Source organism: Petaurus breviceps, unplaced genomic scaffold (assembly GCF_028583685.1).
Source record: "Petaurus breviceps papuanus isolate PSGF00001 unplaced genomic scaffold, PetGlider_PUasm1.0 90879, whole genome shotgun sequence".
Classification (NCBI taxonomy): domain Eukaryota; kingdom Metazoa; phylum Chordata; class Mammalia; order Diprotodontia; family Petauridae; genus Petaurus; species Petaurus breviceps.
Window position 1 is genome coordinate 4,131,146 of NW_027187368.1, and position 23,367 is coordinate 4,154,512.

The following is a 23,367-nucleotide window of genomic DNA, read 5'->3' on the forward strand; positions in this document are numbered from 1 at the left end:
CTTTGTTGGACTCAGGTCTGTCTAGCTTCAAAAATAGCTGTGTTTCTGTAGAAAGAATAGTGGACTTGGATGAAGGAATTGGGAGATGCAAGTTTGAGTCACTTTTCCTCCACTTACTAACCAGGTGACTCAGGGGCAAGTCACTTCACCTCTGTCAGTTTCTTTAGCTAATGCACAGTTTGGTATTTTGCTTCTTTTCCTTTTGCACTGTTACAGTATTTACATTGTGTATACAGTAACGGAAAGGTCTGGGCCAGTAGTTTGACCTCTGTCCCCTCAGTCCAGACACTCCTGTGGCTGGTGGCCCTGTAATCATTATGTTATTGTTCAATTGGTTTAGGGCCTATAGATCATGGGATCTAGCTTTCTAAAGCTAAGTTGGGACTTTGGGGGAGATTCATTGATTCTGAATGTTAGGGTTTAAGTCAGATGGTGACTGCTCTTGTGGGACAGATGATAGTATAGTGGTTTAAAACTTTGCCTCCTGGGATTCATTTAGGAAATCTTTATGGGAAGTTCCAGTCTGCCTTTCCAGATTTATCTTATAATATTCGCCTTCAATATCTAGCTAAATAGAATTGCTCACAAGATTATAGGGTCATCAGATTTAGAGTCTGAAGAAGCCTTAGAGCTCATCTATTTTAACTCTGTCTATGCCCATCCTCCTAACCTCTCTACTTTCATCAGTTTACAGGAAACTGAGACCCCAAAAGAGGAAGTGACTTTCTCAAAGTAGAAAATAGAACTAGAATTCAAACCTAGCTCTCTGTTACACCAAATCTTGTGCTATCTCTACTGTAACATAGTGACTATACCAAACTTCTCTCTCTGATCTCATCCTTCCAACATGCCTTTTTGAATGCTGTTACCTATCCTTGAAATGATCTCTCACATGTCTATCTGTTATGATCTTTCTTTTCCTCCAGGGCCTAGCAAAGGAGCCAGCCACTTAATGAAGCCTTACCTGTTTCTCTTCACTCCCTTTCCCTCCAGCTAAAGGATTGGTATCTTCTTCCTGGAATATCTCACATCACTCTTTGTACCTACACTATGTATTTATATTTTAACTTTTATGGTCGTTATCTGTATATTTGTCTTACCTCCAATAGATTGTAAGCTTCTTCAGGGCAGGGAATTATGGGTTATCTCATCTTTACCTCTTTACCAGTGCCTAGTAATATGTGTGTGTATGTATGTATTCATATACATATACATACATACATATAGTCAATCCTCAGCTTTTGTGAGGGTAACATTCCTAGAAAATGGTGCAAAAGTCAAAAATATATGTTGATACATTGAACCTATAAATGGGAAGTTAGGTTCCCACAACCAGCAAAAACTGTAATCTTTTGCTAGGGATTCTTGAAAATACACTTCTGCATAGAATTCTTATAAAAACCATTAATCACCTAGCCTGGAGTAAGGAGGACCAGAGTTCAAATTCGGCCTCAGACACTTAACAAAAAAAATAGCCATGTGACCTTGGGCAAGTCACTTAACCCCAACTGCCCTACCTCCCTGTACCTCCATAACAGAAATAAATTAATTAAAAAAAATTAGTTCTGATAATATGCACTTTTTCTAACATAGTACCATGAAATAACCCACAAAATGTAGTACACAAAATAAAATTGGTAACATGCAAAACATTTTTCCTCACTAGTAATTTTCTAGAATTCTGTGACCTTTTGTGCTAACAGCTGAATATAAAAAAATTTATTTCAGACAATATTCACTTTTCATAACTCATTAAATCTACAGTAGTGGAGGCGGCTAGGTGGTGCAGTGAATAGAGCACTGGCCCTGGAGTCAGGAGGACCTGAGTTCAAATCCGGCCTCAGACACTTAACACAAAAAGCAGCCATGTGACCTTGGGCAAATCACTTAACCCCAATTGCCCTCCAAAAATAATAAAAAAAAAATCTACAGTGCCATAAATACTATACAGCAATAAAATTCTTAAAACTAAGACTTTTTAAAAACCTGAATCTTACCTTCCAACATGTCAGGTGGCTATGTGAGGGAATTATTCTCTCATTGTACTCTTGAGGGGTTACTTTAGCACTTTCTAGAGAAGTTTCATGAACATGTGAATACTTACCTCCTTTTTGTGGATGAGCAAATCATTGATTTATTAACACCAAACTCATAGCCAACAGCAGTTGTAGACATTCTGGCATGCAGTTTATCTAGCATCTTTATTTTCTCACTAAGCTGCATCACTGACTTTGCATGCTGAACCTAGAGCCCAAAGGATTTGCACCATATTTGGGGGGCATCAGAACTTGAGTTTTAAAGGCAAGCAATGAAAAATGCAACAAGTGCACAGGGCGCTTTTTACAGCTACGGTGAACAAGACCAGTCAGATGTCTAGTTGGATGCCAGCCCCTCCACAAACTTGTGCACATTGCATCTCTCATTTTTCTCTTTACTATGCATAGCTGTGAATGTGCATGATTGCCATTGTGAAAATGGAAGTTAAGTTACTGATAAAATCTCATGAATGTTTGAAGTTGCAGAAGTTAAACATGCTAATGTATGATCAACAGTTTATATAAAGCTCAACCTATGATTTCACCTATGCAGGGAGCTACCGTTGGGGAACTAACCCCTGCCAATTCAGATCTGCAACTGTTCTTCAATTTAAAGTCCCAGAGAGTGGCTTAGAGAAAGGTTAAGTGATTTGGTTAATTATGGTTATGCATTTAGTATGCATCAGAGGCAGGACTTGAACCCAGGTCTTCCTCCCAGGTTAACCAGCTTGCCATGATGCTTCGCAAATTGCATGTAATAGGTGGTTAATAAATATTTAAATAAATGCAAAGTAAAGGCCAATAACCATTATAAAAGTACTTGAAACATTTTACTCACCATTCTAAATAAAATTTCATAATGCAAGATTATTCTTTTCCCACCAAAATGTCCTAGGGAAAAAAAACAACCTTATGAATTTGTTCCTCAGTATTTCCTCTCCCCCCCTCCTTTTTTTTTTTTTTTTGCTGATATGCACATATCTCTGTGTTCAATTCTTCATGCAATTTAATGAGAGCTTTTAGATTTTCCTTCATCTCCTTGACTCAGACTAGAATTCTATACTACCATTCATAGGCTAAATGAGTAGGTTGCCAAGGATTCCTTTCTCTATGTTTGATGATGCTCCTCTCTAAGCCTTTGTGTTTACTCTTTACTCTGTTCATTGCTCTATAGGATTCCCCAAGATTTATTGGGCCTTGGAAGAAAAAGTATGACTTGAGTGATGGAGAGTGTGTTGCTTTTTCTGCCAGGCAAGCAAATGAGCTTTTCAGTGTTTCATTCTGGATAGTGTGATTAGCTTTCAGGCATTCTCTCTTTCCTATCTTGTTCCTCTCCTTAGTTGCACATTGGTGACATGCCATCGGTCATGCCACAGTCATCTTTGTGCTTCTCTGGTGTATAAGAATTGGCCAGATTAAAAATCATTATTGTTGGTCCTTCTCTCTCTTCAGTCAGATTAAAGTTTACTTTCTTCTATCACACATTATAAGGTCTAAAGTAAGGGCACTGCATTATTGCCATATTTAATACATAATTAGGGGAAAATTGAACTAGGTCATCCCAGCATATCTACCAAATCAAGTAGAAGTAACATGGGATATTGCAAAGCACATACAAGTTTGAAGTCAGAAGAGCTGGGTTTGCATTTTACACTGCTACTTAATAATTATGTGACCATAGTCAAATTTGACTATATTTCTCTGACCATAAGTTTCCTCCATCTACAAAAAATACTAGTTGTACTACCTGAATGATATGATTATGAGAATCAAATGAAATAATGTATGTGAAATATATTGTAAACTTTTAAGTGTACCATACAATTATTATGGGCATTCCCTTCACAATTTCTCACTTCTTCCATGTACACTCATCTTGTTCATTTCTTGTCCATATTTTCTCATATCTGATCTACTCAGTATTTAAGGGATGCTAATGTATTGACTCAGCTCTCTATTACTGACTTTCATGCCTTTTACATGATTGCTTTATCACATGAGTGAATGGCTGAATTTAAAAGAATTTAATAAACAATATATGCCAGGCACTGTGCTAAGTGTTGGGGATGCAAATACACACATCTCTTCTTTAAAGGGACATACATTCTTATAGAAGATAACACATAATGGAGAGAGTTGGCCAGGAAATGGTGTTTTGGTCTTGATAGTCACAATGGTGGATTATGCCATAGGGTAGTGTATTAAACACATGCTTTCTTAAAGCAATAGTTGTACTGATTTTATTTTTGTTGCTAATATAAAAGGGAGATAGGTAAATATGAATGGTGAGATGGTTGAAGTGAAAAATAATTAGATCTTGGTCCCACTAGATATAATAGACTCTCACTGATGAAGACAGCATAATTACAAAGAAAGAATTCCAAAGCAGAATGGTTTAATTCCTCTACTGAAGGGTCTCTGGAGTGTATAGTGGCTCTGCCCTTCGTGTCAGGAAGACGGGTTTAAGTTTTGACTCTGACATGTATTAGATATATCAACATGGGCTAGTCACTTAAACTCAGTGCATCTAGGCAAATCTCTAAGTATATGTTACAGACCAGCAGTTGCTGATCTGTCTCAGTAGGATTTTTTCTCCTAGGGAGTTATTCACATTGGATGACATCTTAAACTCAATATGTCCAAAACTGAACTCATCTTCTAACTTCCTATTACTTCCAAGAGCACCACCATCCTCTCTTTCACCCACACTTGCAACCTAGGTTTCATCCTCATCCCTTCATTCTCTGTAACCAACCAATTAGTTTTCAAATCTTATCAATTCTTTCTTCTTAACATCTCTTGTATGAATCTCCTCTTCTCTGGCACTGTCATCACTCTAGTGCTGGCTCCTTATCCCCTCATGCCTGGGCAATCACAATAGGCTTGTGCTTAGTCTCTTTGCCCCAAATCTCTCCCCATTCTAGTCCATTCTTCATTCAGCTGTCAAAGTGATCTTCCTAAAGTGAATGACCATACCACCTCCCTTTTCAAACTTCAATGGTTCTCTTGTTACCTCCTGGATCAAATATAAAATCCTGTTTGGCTTTTAAAACATTTCATAACTTGGCATCATCCCACCTTTCCAGTCTTTTTACACTTTACTCTTCTCTATATACTCTGTGATCTAGTGACACTGGCTTCCTTGCTAATTCCTCCCATGTGGCTAATGCTTAATATATGCTTATTTACTAACCAATATAATCAGGAAAATTATTTTTTTCCTTAAATTTTTAATGTTCTTTTTCCAATTTCATGTGAAAAAATTTTTGTTTGTTTGTTTTTTTGCTTTTTGGAGGGCAGTTGGGATTAAGTGACTTGCCCAAGGTCACACAGCTAGTTTTTGTGTTAAGTGTCTGAGGTTGGTTTTGAACTCAGGTCTTCCTGACTCCAAGGCTGGTGCTGTATTCACTGCACCACCTAGCTGCCCTGAAAATATTTTTAAACTTCATTTTTTACAGTTTTGAGTTTGAAATTTTCTTCCAGAATGCCTTAAAAAGCCAAATTTGCCAGATAGAAAAAGAATCTCAAAAGCTCACTGAGGAGAATCATTGTTTCAGAATTAGATTGGAGCAAATGGAAGCTAATGACTTTATGAGAAATCAAGATGCTGTTAAACAGATCCAAACAAATGAAAGAATAGAAGCCAATGTGAAATATCTCATGGGAAAAACTACTGACCTGGAAAATAGATCCAGGAGAGATCATTTAAAAATTATTGGACTACCTGAAAGCCATGATCAAAGTAAGAACCTAGAAATCATCCTCCAGGAAGTTCTCAAAGAAAACTGCCCTGATGTTTTAGAACCAGAGAGCAAAATAGAGGTTGAAAGAATCCACCCATCACCTGCTGAAAAAGATCCCAAAAAGAAAACTCCTGGGAGTATTACAGCCAGGTTCCAGAATTCCCAGATCAAGGAGAGAATATTACAAGCAGCCAGAAAGAAACAATTTGAATATTGTGCAAACACAACCAGGATAACCCAGGATCTGGCAGCTTCTACACTGAGGGATCGAAGGGCTTGGAACGTGATATACCGGAGGTCAAAGCAGCTGGGATTAAAACAAAGAATCACCTACCCAAAAAAACTGAGTATCATGTTTCAGGGGAAAATATGGTCATTCAGTGAAATAGAGGACTTTCAAGCATTCTTGCTGAAAAAAACCAGAGTTGAATAGAAAATTTGACATTCAGATACAAGAAGCAAGAGAAGCATGGGAAGGTAAACAGGGAAAAGAAATCATAAGGAACATATCAAAGTTGAACTATTAACATTCCTACATGGAAAAACAATAATTGTAACTGATGAAAGTTTTCTCAATATGAAAATAGTTGAAGGGAATAGAAATATGTATGTCTATATATGAGGGTATATGGGCATATGAATACATATGTGAATGTGTGTATATGTGTTTATAGGTATACATAGATAGAGGGCACAGGACCAATTTAATAGGAAGGGATGATACTTAAAAGGTGAAATTAAGAGGTGAGAGAGGAATATAATGAGAGGAGATGGGGAGAGACAGAATGGGGTAAACTCTCATATAGAAGAGGCAAGGGAAAATGGTTACAACGAGGGGGGAAAGAATAGGAAGGCAAAAGGGAATGGGTCAACCTTATTCCCATTGAATTTGGCTTGAGGAGGGAATGAAATACACACTAAATAGGATATCTCACCCTCCAGGAGAGTAGGGGGTGAAGGGCATGAGATGGGGGATGATGGAAGGGAGGTCAGGCTGGGCAGGGAGGGAAATTGGAAGCACCCACTTTTGAAAAGGGACGAGATCAAAGTAGAGAATAGAACAAGTGGGAGGTGGGATAGGAGGGAAGGAAATATAGTCAGTCTTTTACAATATATCTACTATGTTATTGTTTTGCATTAGCCACACATGTACAACCTATACTGAACTGCTTATCTTCCCATTAATGGTGAGTGACAAGGGAGGAAGGGAATGAATCTGAAATTCAAAGATTTAAAATCAAATGTTTAAATATATATATATATATATATATATATATATATACTGTTATTAATACTATTTTACATGTAATTGGGAAATAAGATATACAGGCACTTGGGCCTAGGGATCCACCATGCCCTACTGGAAAAGTTGAAAGGGGTATGGGAGAAGATATGGGAGAGAGCAGATTGGAGGAGGTCCTGTGGGACTGCTATTTTGGGGCTGTGGGTAGGGGAAAAATGGGGAGAAAATTTGTAACTCAAAATCTGGCAGAAATGAATGATGTAAATCAGAATTAAAATAAATAACTAAAAAAAGGAAAAAAAGAAATTTTCTTTCACTCTCATTAAGAAGGCAGGCAATTTGATAAAGGTTATATATGTGCAGTCACGCAAAATATATTTCCATATTAGTTGTTATGGAAAAAAAAACAGATCAACAAGCCTCAAGAAAAATAAAGTTAAAAAAGTAGTATGCTTTGATCTTTATTCAGATTACATCAGTTCTTTCTCTGGAGATGGATATAGTTTTTCATCATAGGTCTCTCAGAATTGTCTTGGATCTTTGAATTGCTGAGAATAGTTGTTGTTCACAGTTGATCATTGTACAAATTGCTATTACTGTGTATGATGTTCTCCTGGTTCTACTCACTCCACTTTGCATCAGTTCATCTAAGTCTTTCCAGGTTTTTCCGAAAGCATCCTGACCATAGTTTCTTTTAGCACAATAAAATTCCATAACAGTCATATACTACAACTTGTTCGTCCATCCCCCTGATTGATGGGCATCTTGTCAATTTCCAATTATTTGCCACCACAAAAGAACTGCTTTAAATATTTGTGTATATATAGTTCCTTTTCCTTTAAAAAAAAATATCTTTGGAATATAGACCTAAAAGTGATATTGTTGGATATGCAGTTTTACAACCCTTTGGGCATATTGTTCTCCAGAATGTTTGGATCAGTTTACAACTTCACAAACAGTGCGCTTTCCCATATCCCTTCCAGCATCTGTCATTTTCCTTTTCTGTCACATTAGACAATCTCATAGGTATGAGATGATAGTTCAGAGTTGTTTTAATTTCCATTTCTCTGATCTGAATAGTGATTTAGAGCATTTTATGTGAGTATAGATATTTATGTAGGTAAATTTTATATGACTACATATTTATATGACTATAGATAACTGATTTTTTCATCTGAAAGCTGCCTGTTTATATCCTTTGACCATTTATCAATTGGAGAAGTACTTATATTATCATAAATTTGACTCAGTCCTCTATGTCTCTGAGAGATGAGGGCTTTGTCAGAAAAATATGCTATAAACTCCCCTCCAGTTTTCTGCTTTCCTTCTAATTTTGGCTGCATTGGTTTGTTTGTGGAAAAAAAATTAATGTAATAAAAATTATTCATTTTATATCCTGTAATGCTCTCTAACTCTTTTTTGGTCATAAATTCTTTACTTGTCCATAGATCTGACAGGCAAACTACTCCATGCTTACCTAATTTGTTTATGACATTGCTCTTTATATCTAAATCATATACCTATTTTGACCTTATCTTGGTATATGGTATGAGCTGTTGGTCAACATTTGTTTTTGCCAAACTACTTTTCAGTTTTCCCAGCAGTTTTTGTTAAATAGTAAGCTTTTCCCTGGATCTTTGCATTTACCAAATACAAGATTACTGTGGTCATTTACTGCTGTGTATCATGTACCTAATCTATTCCACTGATCCACCACTCTATTTTTTAACCAGTACCAAGTTGTTTTAATGATTACTGCTTTGTCATACATGTTGAGATCTGATAGAATTAAGGTCACTTTCCTTCATATTTTTTTTCATTAATTCCCTTGACAGTCTTGACCTTTTGTTCTTCCAGATAAATTTTATTACTTTTTCTAGCTCTATACAATAATTTTTGGTAATTTGGTATGACACTGAATAAGTAGGTTAATTTAGATAGAATTGTCATTTTTATTATATTGGCTCGGCCTGTCCATGAGAAATCAATATTTTTCCAGTTGTTTAGATCTGATTTTATTTGTGTCAAAAGTGTTTCATAATTGTGTTCATATAGTTCCTGGGTTTGTCTTGGAAGGTAGAATCTCAAGTATTTTATATTGTATACAATTATTTTAAATGAAATTTCTCTTTTTGCCTCTTGTTGCTAGACATTGCTGATGATTTATGTAGGTTTATTTTGTATCCTGCAACTTTGCTAGAGTTGCTAATTATTTAAACTAGTATTTTAGTTGATTCTTTGGTATTCTTTAAGTATACCATCATATCATCTGCAAAGATTTATAGTTTCATTTCCTCATTACCTATTATAATTCTTTTTATTTCTTTTTCTTCTCTTATTGCTATAGCTAATATTGAATAATAATGGTGATAATGGTCATTGTTAATTCCTTTATAATTTATTAAAATATAATTTAGTCATTGATCAAAGATCCCTGATGTTATTGGGAAGGCTTCTAGCTTATTTCCATTGTAGATAATACTTGCTTTTGGTTTTAGATAGATATTACTTATCATTTTAAGGAAAGCTCCATTTATTCCTTTGCTTTCTAGAGTTTTTAGTAGGAATGGGTATTGTATTTTGTCAGAAGTTTTTTCCTCATATGGCAATGATCATCAGAGGACTTATTTTTAAAGAATTCTTTAATTCTATCACTTATTGAACACAGTAACATACAAAATGACTTTCTGTAACAAAGTCACTTTTCTGAAGTATAAGTCTGACCATGTTATCCCCCCTTTTCACTGAACTCCGGTGGCTCCCTATTATCTCCAGGATCAAATAGTAATGGTCTGGCTATATAACTCAATAACCGGCCTTTTAAAATATTTGTAGTCCTCTTACATTTTACTCTTCTCCAGGTACTCTACAATCTAGTTATTCTGGCCTACTTGTACTAATTTAAATTACCTGGCACTCTATCTCCCATTTTCATGCCTTTGTACAGGCTGTCCCCACTTTAGAATGTTCTTTTCCTTCACTTCCACCTATTTATTTCACTGCCTTCCTTCAAGACTCTGCTCAGATCCTCCCTCTGTAGGAGGCCTTTCTGGTCTCCCCAGCTGCTAGTACCTTCCCTTCTCAGATTACCTCCCATCTATTCTGTCTATATCTTGTATGTATCTAGTTATTTTCATGTTTGTTTCGACCTTTATAATAGTAACTTCTTGAGGTCAGGAACTCTTTCTGTTTTTCTTTTTTCCTAGAATTTAGCATAATTTGTGGCACACATTAAGCTCTTAATAGATTCTTGCTAACTGACTAGCCTTGTCTGATAAGAGTGACAGGACTAGAACCATGTAATGTGAAAGCTAGGAGGGATAGCAGAGATGATCTCATTTAACTCCCTCATGTGACAAATGAGGAAAATGATAGCTAAACATTCTCCATCCTTTGCTGCATCTGCCCTTGTAGCCACCTTTTTCCTTTGGTGAATTCTTCATGTAACCCCATTTTTGGGACCAGTCATCCTTCATTCTTCAGTCTTTTCTGCCATCCCTCTACACAGCTACCTTCCCCACCTAATCCCACCCCTGCTTTTTAACTCCCTTTATGTATTGTCCTTCCCCATTAGGATGTGAACCCTTTGTGAGCAGGGACTGCCTTTCTTTTTACTTGTGATCATATCTGCAACACTTAGTACAGTGCTTAGCACATGGTAAACACTTAAATGCTTGTTGATTTGATTTGACTAGACAGGTGAAGTGATTTGCCTAAATTCACATAATTGATTAACTTATTGAAGTAGGATTAAAATCCAGGTCTCTTGCCTCCTAATCGAGTCCTCTTTCTGTTTTACCACCAGTTTTTCTGAATCCCAAGTTCAAAAGTACATAGAGAAAATACGGGTTAAAGGTTAGCACTTAAATTCCATTAGATACTTAAGGAGCACCAAGGCTATGGCTGTAAAAGAAAGAAAGCTGAATCAGACCTGTGTTCTTCTCTTGAATGAGTCATTTATCTCCCCTTGGCCTTGGTTTCCTAATAAAGAAACTAAGCAGAGTAGATTAGATGGTCTCATCCTTTTCTAAAATCCCACAATATCTGGCTCCATTTGGAATCTAATAAATATCAATTCTGCCACAGTGCTTTGTATTAATTTACCTAACACTAGTTTGGCTTAGGTAATTAACAAGGTGCATTCCACCCATATTGAGGTCACCAATAGAATTGGGCCGTGGTTATATTTGTTTTGGGGCATTTTGAAACAGAGACTAGAGATCTTTGCCTTTGAGTACCCTTGCACATCTTTTTCCTTCTCCCAGATTAGTCTACCTTTCCTTCCTAAGTATCTTCCCATAACCTTATTTCTCCCTAAGGCAGACAAATGTCAACAGTTGACTTTTTTTTTTTAACCTTCTCTGAAACCGCAGCCTCTTATGATCAACTATTTTTTTTTCTTTTTCTTTTTTTTTTTTTTTTGCTTTCTGGAGTGGGGAAGGCAGGGCAGTTGGGGTTGAGTGACTTGCCCAAGGTCACACAGCTAGTAAGTGTTAAGTGTCTGATGGAGATTTGAATTCAGGTCCTCCTGACTCCAGGGCCAGTGCTGTATTCACTGTGCCACCTAGCCGCCCCATGATCAACTATTTTCACAGCGCTTAAAGATGTTCAGTTCACTTTTCTCGTGCTCATATTATGAGGTAGATAGAACAGTTATAGTTATGCCTATTTTATAGATGAGAAAACATAGTTTCAAAATAGTAAAGGATCACACAGGTCATCTAATCAGACAGCTGATAAACATCATAGTCAAGGTTTGAACCTTATTATTAAAGCTGTACTCTTTTCATCATTCTATCTTCTGATTTGTAGAACAGGTTGTGTGTGTGCGTGTGTGTGTGAATATGGAGCTTGGTGTGATAGTCATTCCTTTACTTCTCACTTAAATTGATGCCCGTTTTGAATTTTTGTAGGACACAGAACTAATTCTTTATCCCAGTACTTGTCCAAAACTATCATAGTAATTAACAGAATGAATTTATCCCTGATCACTCAGTGTATGGTACATATTGTTACTGCAGTTTCTGAATCCTCTGTTGAAATTACATTTGCATTAGTTACTCTGGAGTTTTTAACTTTTCATGGTAGGCTAGATTTCAGAATTAGCCCCATTCTCTTGTTCTCAGTACAGTTGGGTTTTCTGGCATAGCCCAAAATAAGTGAAGCAGTTTGTCTGTATCCTATCAATAGTAACTTTTCACCAGATCTTTTCTCCTGCACACATGTCAAATTAGGGCTCTTTAAGTTGCTAAAAGCTGCTAGAAGCAACTCGACTTTGAGTAAATGCTTGTCTATGTGGAAAGCAGGAAGAAGATTTATGATGTTATGCTTCTCTTGCAATATGATCATTTGAATGTAAAACAATAGACATCATCACCCCTTTTTCCTCATGGTCTTCTAAGTGGTAATTCTTATACTGAAAGAAGTACAGATAAATTTGATATGTCAAGCTTTTTTTTATCAAGTCTAAGATGACTGTTCTTATTTGTGTTTTCTTTTCCCTACTATAACCCTCATTTTTCAGGCTATGTCAGAGTTATAAAGAAAAAGTCTTGCTTGATGGCCTATCCTGACCTATTAAAAGGCAAAATATATTAGTAGGTTTTAGTCTTGAACTTTACTATCTTTAAAACAGTTGCCCATTATAGTTGAAGAAAAAATGCTTATCTGTGGAAACAAAAACACTAAGCAGTTAAAGAAAATCTTGGCATCTATAAATTATGAATGATTTAAAATAATTGTCCACTTTCTACTCTTGAGTCTGTGACTGTGAACAAAGTGATATAACATCATAGAATGATTGAACTGAAATGGACATTAGAACACAGAATTTTAAAATACCAAATATTAGTTGAAGAGGACCTTAAAGGACACCTAATTCAATTTCCCAATAATCCCATCTACAAAATTGTTGACATGTTTAGAGGGCAATAAAGAGACGGTACTGTTTGTACAGACAGATCATTAAATAGCTACAATATTTAGTTACCACTGAAAGTTTATTCATTAGCTTTGGGTGATGGGTATTTTGTTATTGTTCTTGTTGTTGAGCAATTGGGTGGTTTCTGTTGTTACTTTCCCTCCCTTCTGTAGCACCTAGGCTCTCTTATTTTTATCTTATTTTATTTTTGGTGGGGTGGGTGGGGGAGAATAGTCACTAATCTTATCTTACCCACTTGGGACAATGATTCAGTTTCCCGGATGGAAGTGCATCATTGGTGGAATAATGGAATAAAATACTCCACACTGATTATAGGGTCTGTTGGTCTTTGTCACTTGAGATAGGCTTACCCATAACCAGTCTAGTTTGGTTAATTTAATGTGTGGTAAAATTGGTCAAGCAAAAGCAACTTGAATGTATGGTATGCTTCTGCCAATTTCCAGAAGAAATAAAAATGTACTTCTCAGATCCGTTTTCATTCTTTGGAGTGAGAGTGTTGCCACAAAACTACCTTTGGCAGATTTTCATGCCAATAAATATGGTTTTGCCTAGAAAACCACATATTCAAAAAGGGTAAGAAAAAAAAAGGAACCCTGTCAAAGAAATGTCATACATAGATATTGTAATAACAGTCATAATAATCCTCATTGTGGGAAGGAAGTTGGTGGTCTATCTTAGACACAGGCTTGAAATAACCTCCACTTTATATCACATAGAAGTGTAAAGCTTTTGGCAGTATAAATATTATTTTTCAGATGAGGAAACTAAGGTTCATGGAAGTTTATTCACAACTATTCAGTGACAGTGCATCCAAAATCCAAAATTTTCAACTCCTAAGTATATGATGAGCTTTAAACCTTTGTGTATTTTTCAGTTCACACTGCTTCTGTCTGTTTGGCTGAATCCTGTCCACACTTGATTTTTAGCAATAAACCTGTTAAAACACTTATGGGCGCCTAATAGTATTAATGACCCTCGGGAAGGCTTTTGGCACAAAGGATGGATTTATTTGCAAAAAAAAGCCCCAAAGAATCCTGACTATCGGGCTTTCCTGTCCTTCCCTCTCCCTGCCATGTGCATTCTACTGAAAGAATGGGTATTTTCAAAGTGGAAATGTTTTCAGCCATACAAATGTTTGAGTTAAGATGCTTCCAAATAAAAGGCTTGCTTTCCAACAGTTGTTTTATATGGGAAATGCCACAGTCTCAGATTAGGATGAATAATTTTAAAATATTATTCAAGAGGAACCTGTATACTTTAGTAGATATTTATTGCTTGTGATATACTTCAAGGATCTGTCATTTTATGTTTGGATACTTAATTGATATCTATAAAAATGCTGTGGCCAAAAAGAAATAAAAAAGATTCATTACCTTGTGGCCAAACTGGTAATGAATATATTTGATCTTGGCTAAACTGGTACTTGAGGGACAGAATAGTAGTTCATTACTGGATTCATTCATGAAGCCTTTCCATTATGGTTGGAACTGCCAGAATCTGCAAAGGCCTAGCCTTTGAGAAGCTAGGGTCATTTTCACTCTAGGATGAGACAATAGATGACTTTAGTTAAGAACCCATGGTATACTAATCATTAAATACTAAATTACCTTTTGTATTTCTTGTTGTGGGCAGAACATGTTAAGCCATTTACTAGAAATTTAATAGCTGCATCTTCTGACTCTCACTGTGGAAATATTTTGTAAAAATTGATATGGTATATCATAAAACAACATTGGACTGGGAATCAGAAGACTTGAGTATGAGTGCCAGATGTATCATTTACCAACTAGATGGCAAGTCATTGGGGCACTTAAGTTTTTCTCTCTAAATATCATTTTCCTTATCTGTAAAATAAAGATGAGACTACTTTTATCACCTACATCACAGAGGAGTTGTGGGCAAAGTACTCTGTAAACCATAGAATACAATGTAAATATGACCATCTTGTTATCTTCTGTGTCCTGCTACAGCTTACTATAATTATCCATCTGTGAATGCTTATGCAACTATACACTAGAGTCATTGAATAAACTTGTGTTTGTCACTCATATCATACCAGAAACTGCCTATAACAGAGAGTCCCTGTCTTCTTTGATACTTCAGTTCCAAAGAAACAAAAAGTACAGACACAGGGGCCAGAAGATGAATGTTGAGAAGTTGTTTCTTGAAGAGGAAAGAGAAGTTAAATTAATTTCCTCTCTTCTTATAAGCCTGTTATGAAACCTCATATTTAAAAAAAATTTGGGACCATATAGACAGATATGTCTGTTTATCTATCTATCTATCTATCTGTCTGTCTGTCTGTCTATCATCTATCTGTCTGTCTGTCTATGAAAAGCATGATGCTTGGTTGATGAAAAATCTATCTATCTATCTATCTATCTATCTATCTATCTATCTATCATCTATCTGTCTGTCTGTCTATGAAAAGCACGATGCTTGGTTGATGAAAAATCTTCTTTCATTGCAGAACACATGTGTAACTGCAGTATAGTTGGAAGCCTGGATGGGAATCGATGCAACCAAACCACGGGGCAGTGTGAATGTCATCCAGGCTACAAAGGGCTTCACTGTGACTCCTGCAAAGAGGGCTTTTATCCAACCAGCACCAATGTCCAAGGACTCTGTCTCTCTTGTGACTGCAACCCCCATGGAGCCATTGACTCAACTTGTAGCAGGTAAGCAGATGAAGAGGAGAAGAAGGTGCTGTTTTGGGGAAAGGAGTTTCTACTTCCCAGAGAAGTGAGATCAATTGTAATGGGCCTTAGGGAGAAGGAAGTCTGCTTTACATCCAACATGAGACAAAGCTATAAAGGTTTACCATTTAATCTACAATCCACTTAATTTGGTCAAAGTTTCCCCTGTTGTTACTGTTTTCCTTTCTTAAGTGCAAAATGTAGAATGATGACTGACATAACTAAAATGTTTTTGCATTTGTTATCTCATTTGATCCTCATACCACACCTATGAGATAGATGATGAAAATATTATCTCCATTTAAAGTGTTTTGCCCATGGACAAAGAGTAAATAAGTTGCAGAACCTGGTACAAGAACCTGGCTCATTTAATTTCCATTTACAGATAAACCAGAAAATAATTCCAGTGCAATTCTTAGTTAAAATACAGTGTGAATCAATTCAGGATGCAGATTTTGGAAGGCATTATGGTTTGGTGGAAGGAGCACTCTACTTGAAGGTATAAAAAGAAGTTAAAACCTAGGTTCAGGTTTTAACTTATTCTGATTAAGTCACTTAATCTTTCTGAGCCATCTTTCCTCATCTGTAAAATGGCAATAATAGTACTTACACTAGTTTATCTACATTGTTGTTATGAGGAAAAGACTTCATTAAAATGCTATGTAAATGTGAGTTTATTGGTAAATTTGGTCTTTATTTCCTCTGCCTAGCCACAGACTATACCTCTAATCCTGGCTAGCCACTTTCCAAATGCATGGTACAATTCTTGCCCTAGAGGTCAGGTGACCTGAGTTCTAGTATCAGCTTTACCAATAACTAGCTACATAAACCTTGGGCAAGTGTCATTTCATCTTTCTGAGCCTTAGTCTTCTTGTCTGCTAAAATGAAGGAGCCGAACTAAATGATCCCAGAATTCCCTTTTAGCTGTGATGGTTCATAAGTCTGTGACTTGAAAAAAATTAAGGCAAATCCATTACCACTTCTTTAATGAACTTTACTATTATGGCAATAGTGTAACCTTTGTATGTGGAATAGAGGGTCTGTCCTTCATTTTACGTGTTTGCTTTAAAATGTAAAAGTCACTGGCTAGAGTTGAAGCTAGTTGTCATCCAAAAGGTAGCTAAACCCTAAGGAGCAGCATTGCAATGACTACTTCTTTTATAAGGGCTCTGGTTCAAGAAATCAGGAGTGCAGGGGAGCAGGAAAAGAAATGCTTCATTAGGTCTGTTGTGCTAGGGCTCTCTGGATGTTTAACATATAATGCTCTTGGTGCTATGTGGGACATTACTTTCAAAGAGCTTGCATTCCATTTGATTGCCCATTTTAGTCTAGAAATCATGCTATAGAACAAACATTGGGTTATTTTTGTTGGAAAACAGATGATATAGGAGACAAGAGGGGAATATAATCTTTTCTTCAGCTGTGTGAAAAGCATATGAACATATGAAAGAGAGAGAATTTTTGTTCTGCTTAGCTCTGGAGGCCAGAATTAGGAGCAAAGGGTGGAAGTTTTAAAAAGATAAATTTTGGCTGAATATGAGGAAAAATTTCCTAATAGCTTTTAATAAATGAAAAGCAGGAGTCTGGATGACTCCTTGTTGGGAAAGTTGTAGAGAGGAACACTGCTTAGGTATGGCTTGGATGAGATGTGTCCTCTTGAGATCTGTTCCAACTCTGAGATTCTAAGATGGTCCTTGTTTAAAATAACTTAAAATATCTATTTTTATCTATCTGTCTATTTACATACATATATGTAATATAGCATATTGAAGTTTATAAAGCACTTTGCCTGTACAAATCTCATTTGATCTTTATAATAGCACTATGAGATAACTATTACTAGCCCCATATTATAGATCATAAAAATGAAACTCAGAATGAATGAGTCCCCTGTCACACAGCAAGTGGCCACTGAAGGCAGATCTTCTGTCTCATTGCCTTTTGGCTCTTTCTACTACACTCTTGTCACAAGACAAACTGACAAAAATGGATATAATAGATATAATGCAACAGGCATCAAACTATTATATGTTGTTTCCTTTCTCAGTCTTCTATTTGCTGCTGTTCTTCATCATGGCTTAAAAAAAAAGAACAAACTAGCTCCTCTGGGAGAGACAACTAAGCCACTAATTCCCAACTTCGAAAGTTCCCTTGTCATGCATGTGGCTTTGTGATGACTCCTCTGAACTTCCCTGAAAGAAATCACTGAAAAGAAACCTGCTGTCTTGAAAACTCAAGCTGTGTGTGAGGCTTTTGTTATATGTTGTTAATGCGCTGTTGGAGTTTCAGGAACTGGTTCTTTGATAGTTTAGCCTTTTCCTGATTTAAATGGTAAACTGACTTTCCCACAGTTACTTATTCTAAACTATATTCCTAATGAGACAGCTAGGTGGCGCAGTGGATAGAAGGCTGGGCCTTCTTGCTAGGTTCCATTTCATCCTGACACTCATACTAGCTGTGTTTTCCTGGGCAAGTCATTTAACTCTGTTCGTTCCTCATCAGTAAAATGAGCTGGAAAAGGAAATGGCATGGGGGAAAATTAAAACGTTAATGCCCTGTTGGTGAAGTTCTACAGAGCAATTTCTCTCTATGCTTCACCTTTACTAAATCAATTATTTGCTCTCATTGAGACCTACAAACCCTATACTCCTCCTCAGTACTTTTTCAGGCTGTTGCCTCCTCCTCACTTTTCTTCTTCTCCAATATTAACCCCAAAGGTTAGTTATCACTTCCCCCTCCCCTCCGCCCCCGTGTTCTCATTACTCATCTTTTGCTAAACTTTTAATTATGTGAGTTTATCCTGGGGCATATGTAAGTTTTGACTCCTAAATAAACTCATGCGCAAATACATGCTGACTGAGAGGATGATGAAATACTTACCAAGCACATGTTCCACTTTTATATTACATCTTCCTGTGAAATCTAGCGATGATGTCTATCTGTGATTCTTAATCACATTTTACTCACTAGATAACGACTATTTGTTTAAGTTCTTATTTAATAATCCTTGAAGATGTTATTAAAATCTAGAGGAGGGCTAACTTGAAATAATGCCATAAGGATGAATTGAAGAAACTGGAACTTCAAATATCTGAAAGACTGCTATGTAGAAGAGGCATCAAATATGTTCTTTTTGCCTTCAAAAGGCAAAACTGGATCCTATGGGAGGAAGTTAAAGTTATAAGGATACATTTCATAACAATTAGAGCTGTCCAAAAGTGAAATGGACTGCTTTGATGAAATAATAAATTCCTTATTACTTGAAGTATTCAAGCAGAGGCTAAATGAATTTTTCAGAAATGTCAGAATTATTTCATGTAATCAGGAAAAACTTTGACCAGATCATATCTCAGGTCCAGTTCAACTCCAATATTCATTGAAAATTTCTTAGTCAATAAAAACAAATATTTCCATTTAAGTAAGCTTTCTATAGAATGTTGTTCCCCAATCCTAACAAGTTCCACTCTTTTATTCTAGGAGAATAATGCAAAGGCATACTGTCTTATTCTTTTCATTTTAAAAAGAAAGTTCCTTACAGATCTTTACTATACCCAATTTTCGTGTTAGACAACATACCGAAATTTCAAATATGTAGGTTTAGTTTTTTAAAAGATAACCCCTGAAAGCTATAGACAAAAATAATCTCCTTTATTCCATTTGGGACAAAGAGAATATATCCAATATATTGTGTAAGCACTATCCCAAGTCAGGTAATAGTATAAGGAATATTGGACTAGAAGGTGAGGGATTAGACTTCTGGTCCCAGCTGCAACTTTAGGCAAATACATTGTTTCACCTCTTCTTTTCTGTTGTTACCTATGTAAAATTAGTGGCTTGGAGTAGGCAACCTAGAAGTTCCTTCTGAGCTTTACAATTTTGTGCTCTAAGGTCCCTTCCAATTTGAACTCATCCTGTGAGTTCAAGACAAATCTGACTCAACTTGTAATTTAAGACTCCAATTAAAGTAAACAAAGAGCCTCATTGAGTTTTGTTAGAAAAAAGCAATGGGTTTCATGGTTAAGCCCAAATTATTCATGGCTAAAAGTCCAGAAAGGCTGTATATTCTTTTAATACATTCTGTCTCAGCACCTTCTCCTTTATTGTGCATAATAACCTTTCCATTCTATCTACCAGTTATTAACTAGACATCTGCTATAGCCATCTGAATAGAAGGAAAGGAAAACTCTTTAGATCTGACATTGATCTGACATGCTATCACTGTGATTGGAGTCATCACTTCTATTCTTTTGTAGTACTGTAAATAAATTTTCTATACTGTTTTATATTGCAGACACCTATTCTGTAGCTCAGGTTATTAAACTGTTCCTGGCACAGTGAAGAATATTTAAAGACAAATTTTGGAACATAAAATTTTGTTACTGGAAAATTCTAGCAAAGACTTCTTGCCTATTCTAAGAGACTGGGGTTTGTTTGTTTGAAACTAGTACTTTTATCTATTATTCTTTCCCTAAATATCCAAATTACTAAAATGTAATATTCAGTATCAGTATTGATTCATCCTGCTTCTTTAAATGAATCAATGAAAAAGCATTTAAATGCTGCCAAGGACTGTGCTGAACACTAGGGACACAAGTTCAGAAAACAAAGACAATTTCAAGGAACTTAGTCTCTAGTGAGGGAGACAACACCCCAAGGATCACCAGGGAAGGGGCTCTTTGGTCTGTCTCATTACAAAGATGATGATGAGGGCCTTGGAGGAGTAGATTGATACACCATCTATAAATAATGGAGAGAAGAGATGAAGGCAGTTGGTGTGTCTATGGAGGAGATGAGTGGAGAGGTAGGAGTGAAGTGAAGCACAGCTGAGGCTTTTCCTGAAATAATGATCTGGGCAGAACCATTTACTATTCAGGAGAGTGAGACCCTAGGGCAGAAGTCTCTACAGGGTAGCAAGGCTAGGTAGAACAACTAAGGAGGAGATATTGGAATGTCAGGAATGAAGTGTACTTACCCTATCTTCTTTTTTTTTTTTTTTAAGCAATTGGGGTTAAGTAACTTGCTCAAGGTTACACAGCCAGTTATTTCTGGGTGGGTGCCACGTGTCTGAGCCCAGATTCGATCCCAGGTCATCCCGACACTGGAGCTGGTACTCTTACTTGCTGAGCCACCTGGCCACCCCTCTCACCCTATCTTCTACCAAGTAATCTTGGGAGTATAATAGGAAAATGAATATGGCAGCTTTCTTCAAGTTAGAACTGCAGAAAGTTAGTGCTTTTTCCTTGATATAAAAAAGCTTCTGTGGAGTAGTCTCCATTGCTGTGTTAAGCCTCTGCTTTATTTTCTGTATAGTATGTAATTTCTATTTCCGCAATGAGAAGCAGTGTGGTATCGGAGACAATACATGGGACTGGAAGTTGACCTAAATCTGAGTTTCAGTCCTACTTCCTGTTAATTTTATGACCTTGGGCTCCTCTCTTTGTGACTCAGTATCTTTATTTGTCTAATGCAGATTTGTGTCCAAGTGCTTGCCTACTTCAAAGGGATATCATATCAAATGATATAAAATGACAGTGAGCTATAAAGTTCTCTCTATATATCTATATATTTATTATTTATTACTATGTATCTAGATCATTGTTGTTGTGTAGTCTGAAACCTACATCCAGATTTTGTTTAATTCTTTTGGTTAAGACTTCTCTTTGACATGTTGCTAGATCCAGGTATTTCCTTCTAGCAACATATGGATGAGTTGGAAGGCCTCTTAGAGCACAATGTCAGAGGTGGCAGAGACTTTTAAAATTGCTTAATTTTACTGCTTCATTTTAGATGATGAAACTTGAGAACCAACTCTAAAGTCATGCAATGAATTAGTGACAAAATTAGGACCAGAACCCAAGTTTCCTGATTCTCTTCATTGAAAGACTTTTCCACTGTATCATATTTCTTTCTGTAAAATTTACCATGAAAGGTATTTGATCAAATTTTTTTTACCAAATCACACTAATATTCATTGAAAGAAAACTGCATGGGGATCCTGAGAAGATGGAGTAAGAGATTTCTTAGGGTAGCTCTCCCTCTTCCACATCGAATTGTTAAGAAAGCAATTAATTAACAAATTAAGAGCCCCTAAATGCACAAATCAGAGCAGTTGTAAGAAGAGGTAGAATAAAAGAACTCACCCCAAGGTAATTGTTATAGAAAGTCACTGAATCCCAATTTATGAGCCCATGACTTTTGGCACTTCCCCAGTGCCTCCACCCCCAAAATCACAAAGGAAACATAAACAAATATAAAGGGAAGATATAATAAATGTATTGTTTATAGACCATAATGCAATGATATTATTAATAAGGAAAGTAAATATGAACAAAAGATGCAGATCTAAACTAGAGGCTGACAAATAATATCCAGAATAATAAATGAGTTAAAGAATAAATAATTATGTTAAAGATAATATCAAACAACATACCAGAAAGTAGAGGATACAGCTAAAACAATCCTTAGGTGAAATGTTAATCTCTGTGAATTTATGTTGACCAAGTAGGAAAAAAAAAGATAAATTCACTGAGCCTGCAAATAGAATTATCAAATGCTACCATGTACAATTTATGCAACAAAACTTGAAACTGATAGTTTCTAGAAATATATAAAATTCCCATAGTAACAAAAGACAGAGATGTTAACTCAATTTCAAAAAGAAAGAAATCCATAGAAGAATTGTTGAAGAGAGGAAGAAGTCTCAGCCAGATGGATTTACAGGTTAATTCTGTCAAATATAGAAAGAATAATTAATACCTATGATACAAAATTATTCTCAATAATAGAAACAAGAAGCATTCTACCAAGCTTCTTTTATGAGACATTTACAGTAAGGATGTACAAACTAGAAAAATACAGTGCAAACTAGGGAACGAGAATTATATAATAACTAAATTGCATATTGATACAAAGGTTTAAAGTAAAATACCATCAGCATAACTATAGCAATATATCCAGAAAATACTTCTGGAAAATAATGATCAAGTTGGATTCATTTTACAGATGTAAGGATGGTTTAACTTCAGAAAAACAGTCACCATAATAATGTAAACAAAGATTACAAAACCAAATAGCTATTTCAATAAATACAGAGAAAGGCTTTGACAAAATGCAGAATATATTTGTATAAAAAAAACTTCTTAAAGTGTAGGTATGAAAAGGTCATTCTTTAATATAATGAATGGTATATATTTAAAATTAAGGACTAGCATTGTTGATGGTGGAAAAACACTAAAACTCTCCCATATACAAATGGATAAAGCAAGAGATAACCCCTCCCATCCCTGTGATTTGGCATAATTCTAGAAAGCTAACTACAACAGTAAAGCAAGAACAAAATTAAAGGTATAAACATAGAGCGATGATGAAACAAAATTAACCTTGTTTACAGATGATGCAATGGCATACTTGGAAAAGCCAAGAGAATAAGTAATAAAATTAAGATAATTAATAGCTTCAGCATTATTGAATACAAAAACAAATCCACAAAAATCATTAACCTTTCTATACAGTACCAATAAAAGCCAGCAACACTACCCCCAAAATCCATTAAAAGTAGCTACAAAATGCATAAACACTCTGTAGTTAGCCTACCAAAAGTTTATATAAAGTTATACAAGTTTATATAAACTATACTATAATATGTAATTATAATAAACTAAATAATACTCTTTACAGAAATAAAAGGAGAGATATAATTGGAGAGCAA

At 35.8% G+C, this 23,367-nt stretch overlaps 1 protein-coding gene across 1 annotated transcript in view; it reads left to right on the forward strand.

The window, feature by feature from the left end:
• MEGF9 (multiple EGF like domains 9) overlaps positions 1–23,367 on the forward strand; it is a 122,212-nt gene that overhangs the window by 59,956 nt on the left and 38,889 nt on the right. Inside the window, exon 2 of the mRNA XM_069073809.1 lies at positions 15,434–15,641. Coding sequence (XP_068929910.1) covers positions 15,434–15,641 — 208 coding nt within the window. The remainder of the gene's footprint in view (positions 1–15,433; positions 15,642–23,367) is intronic.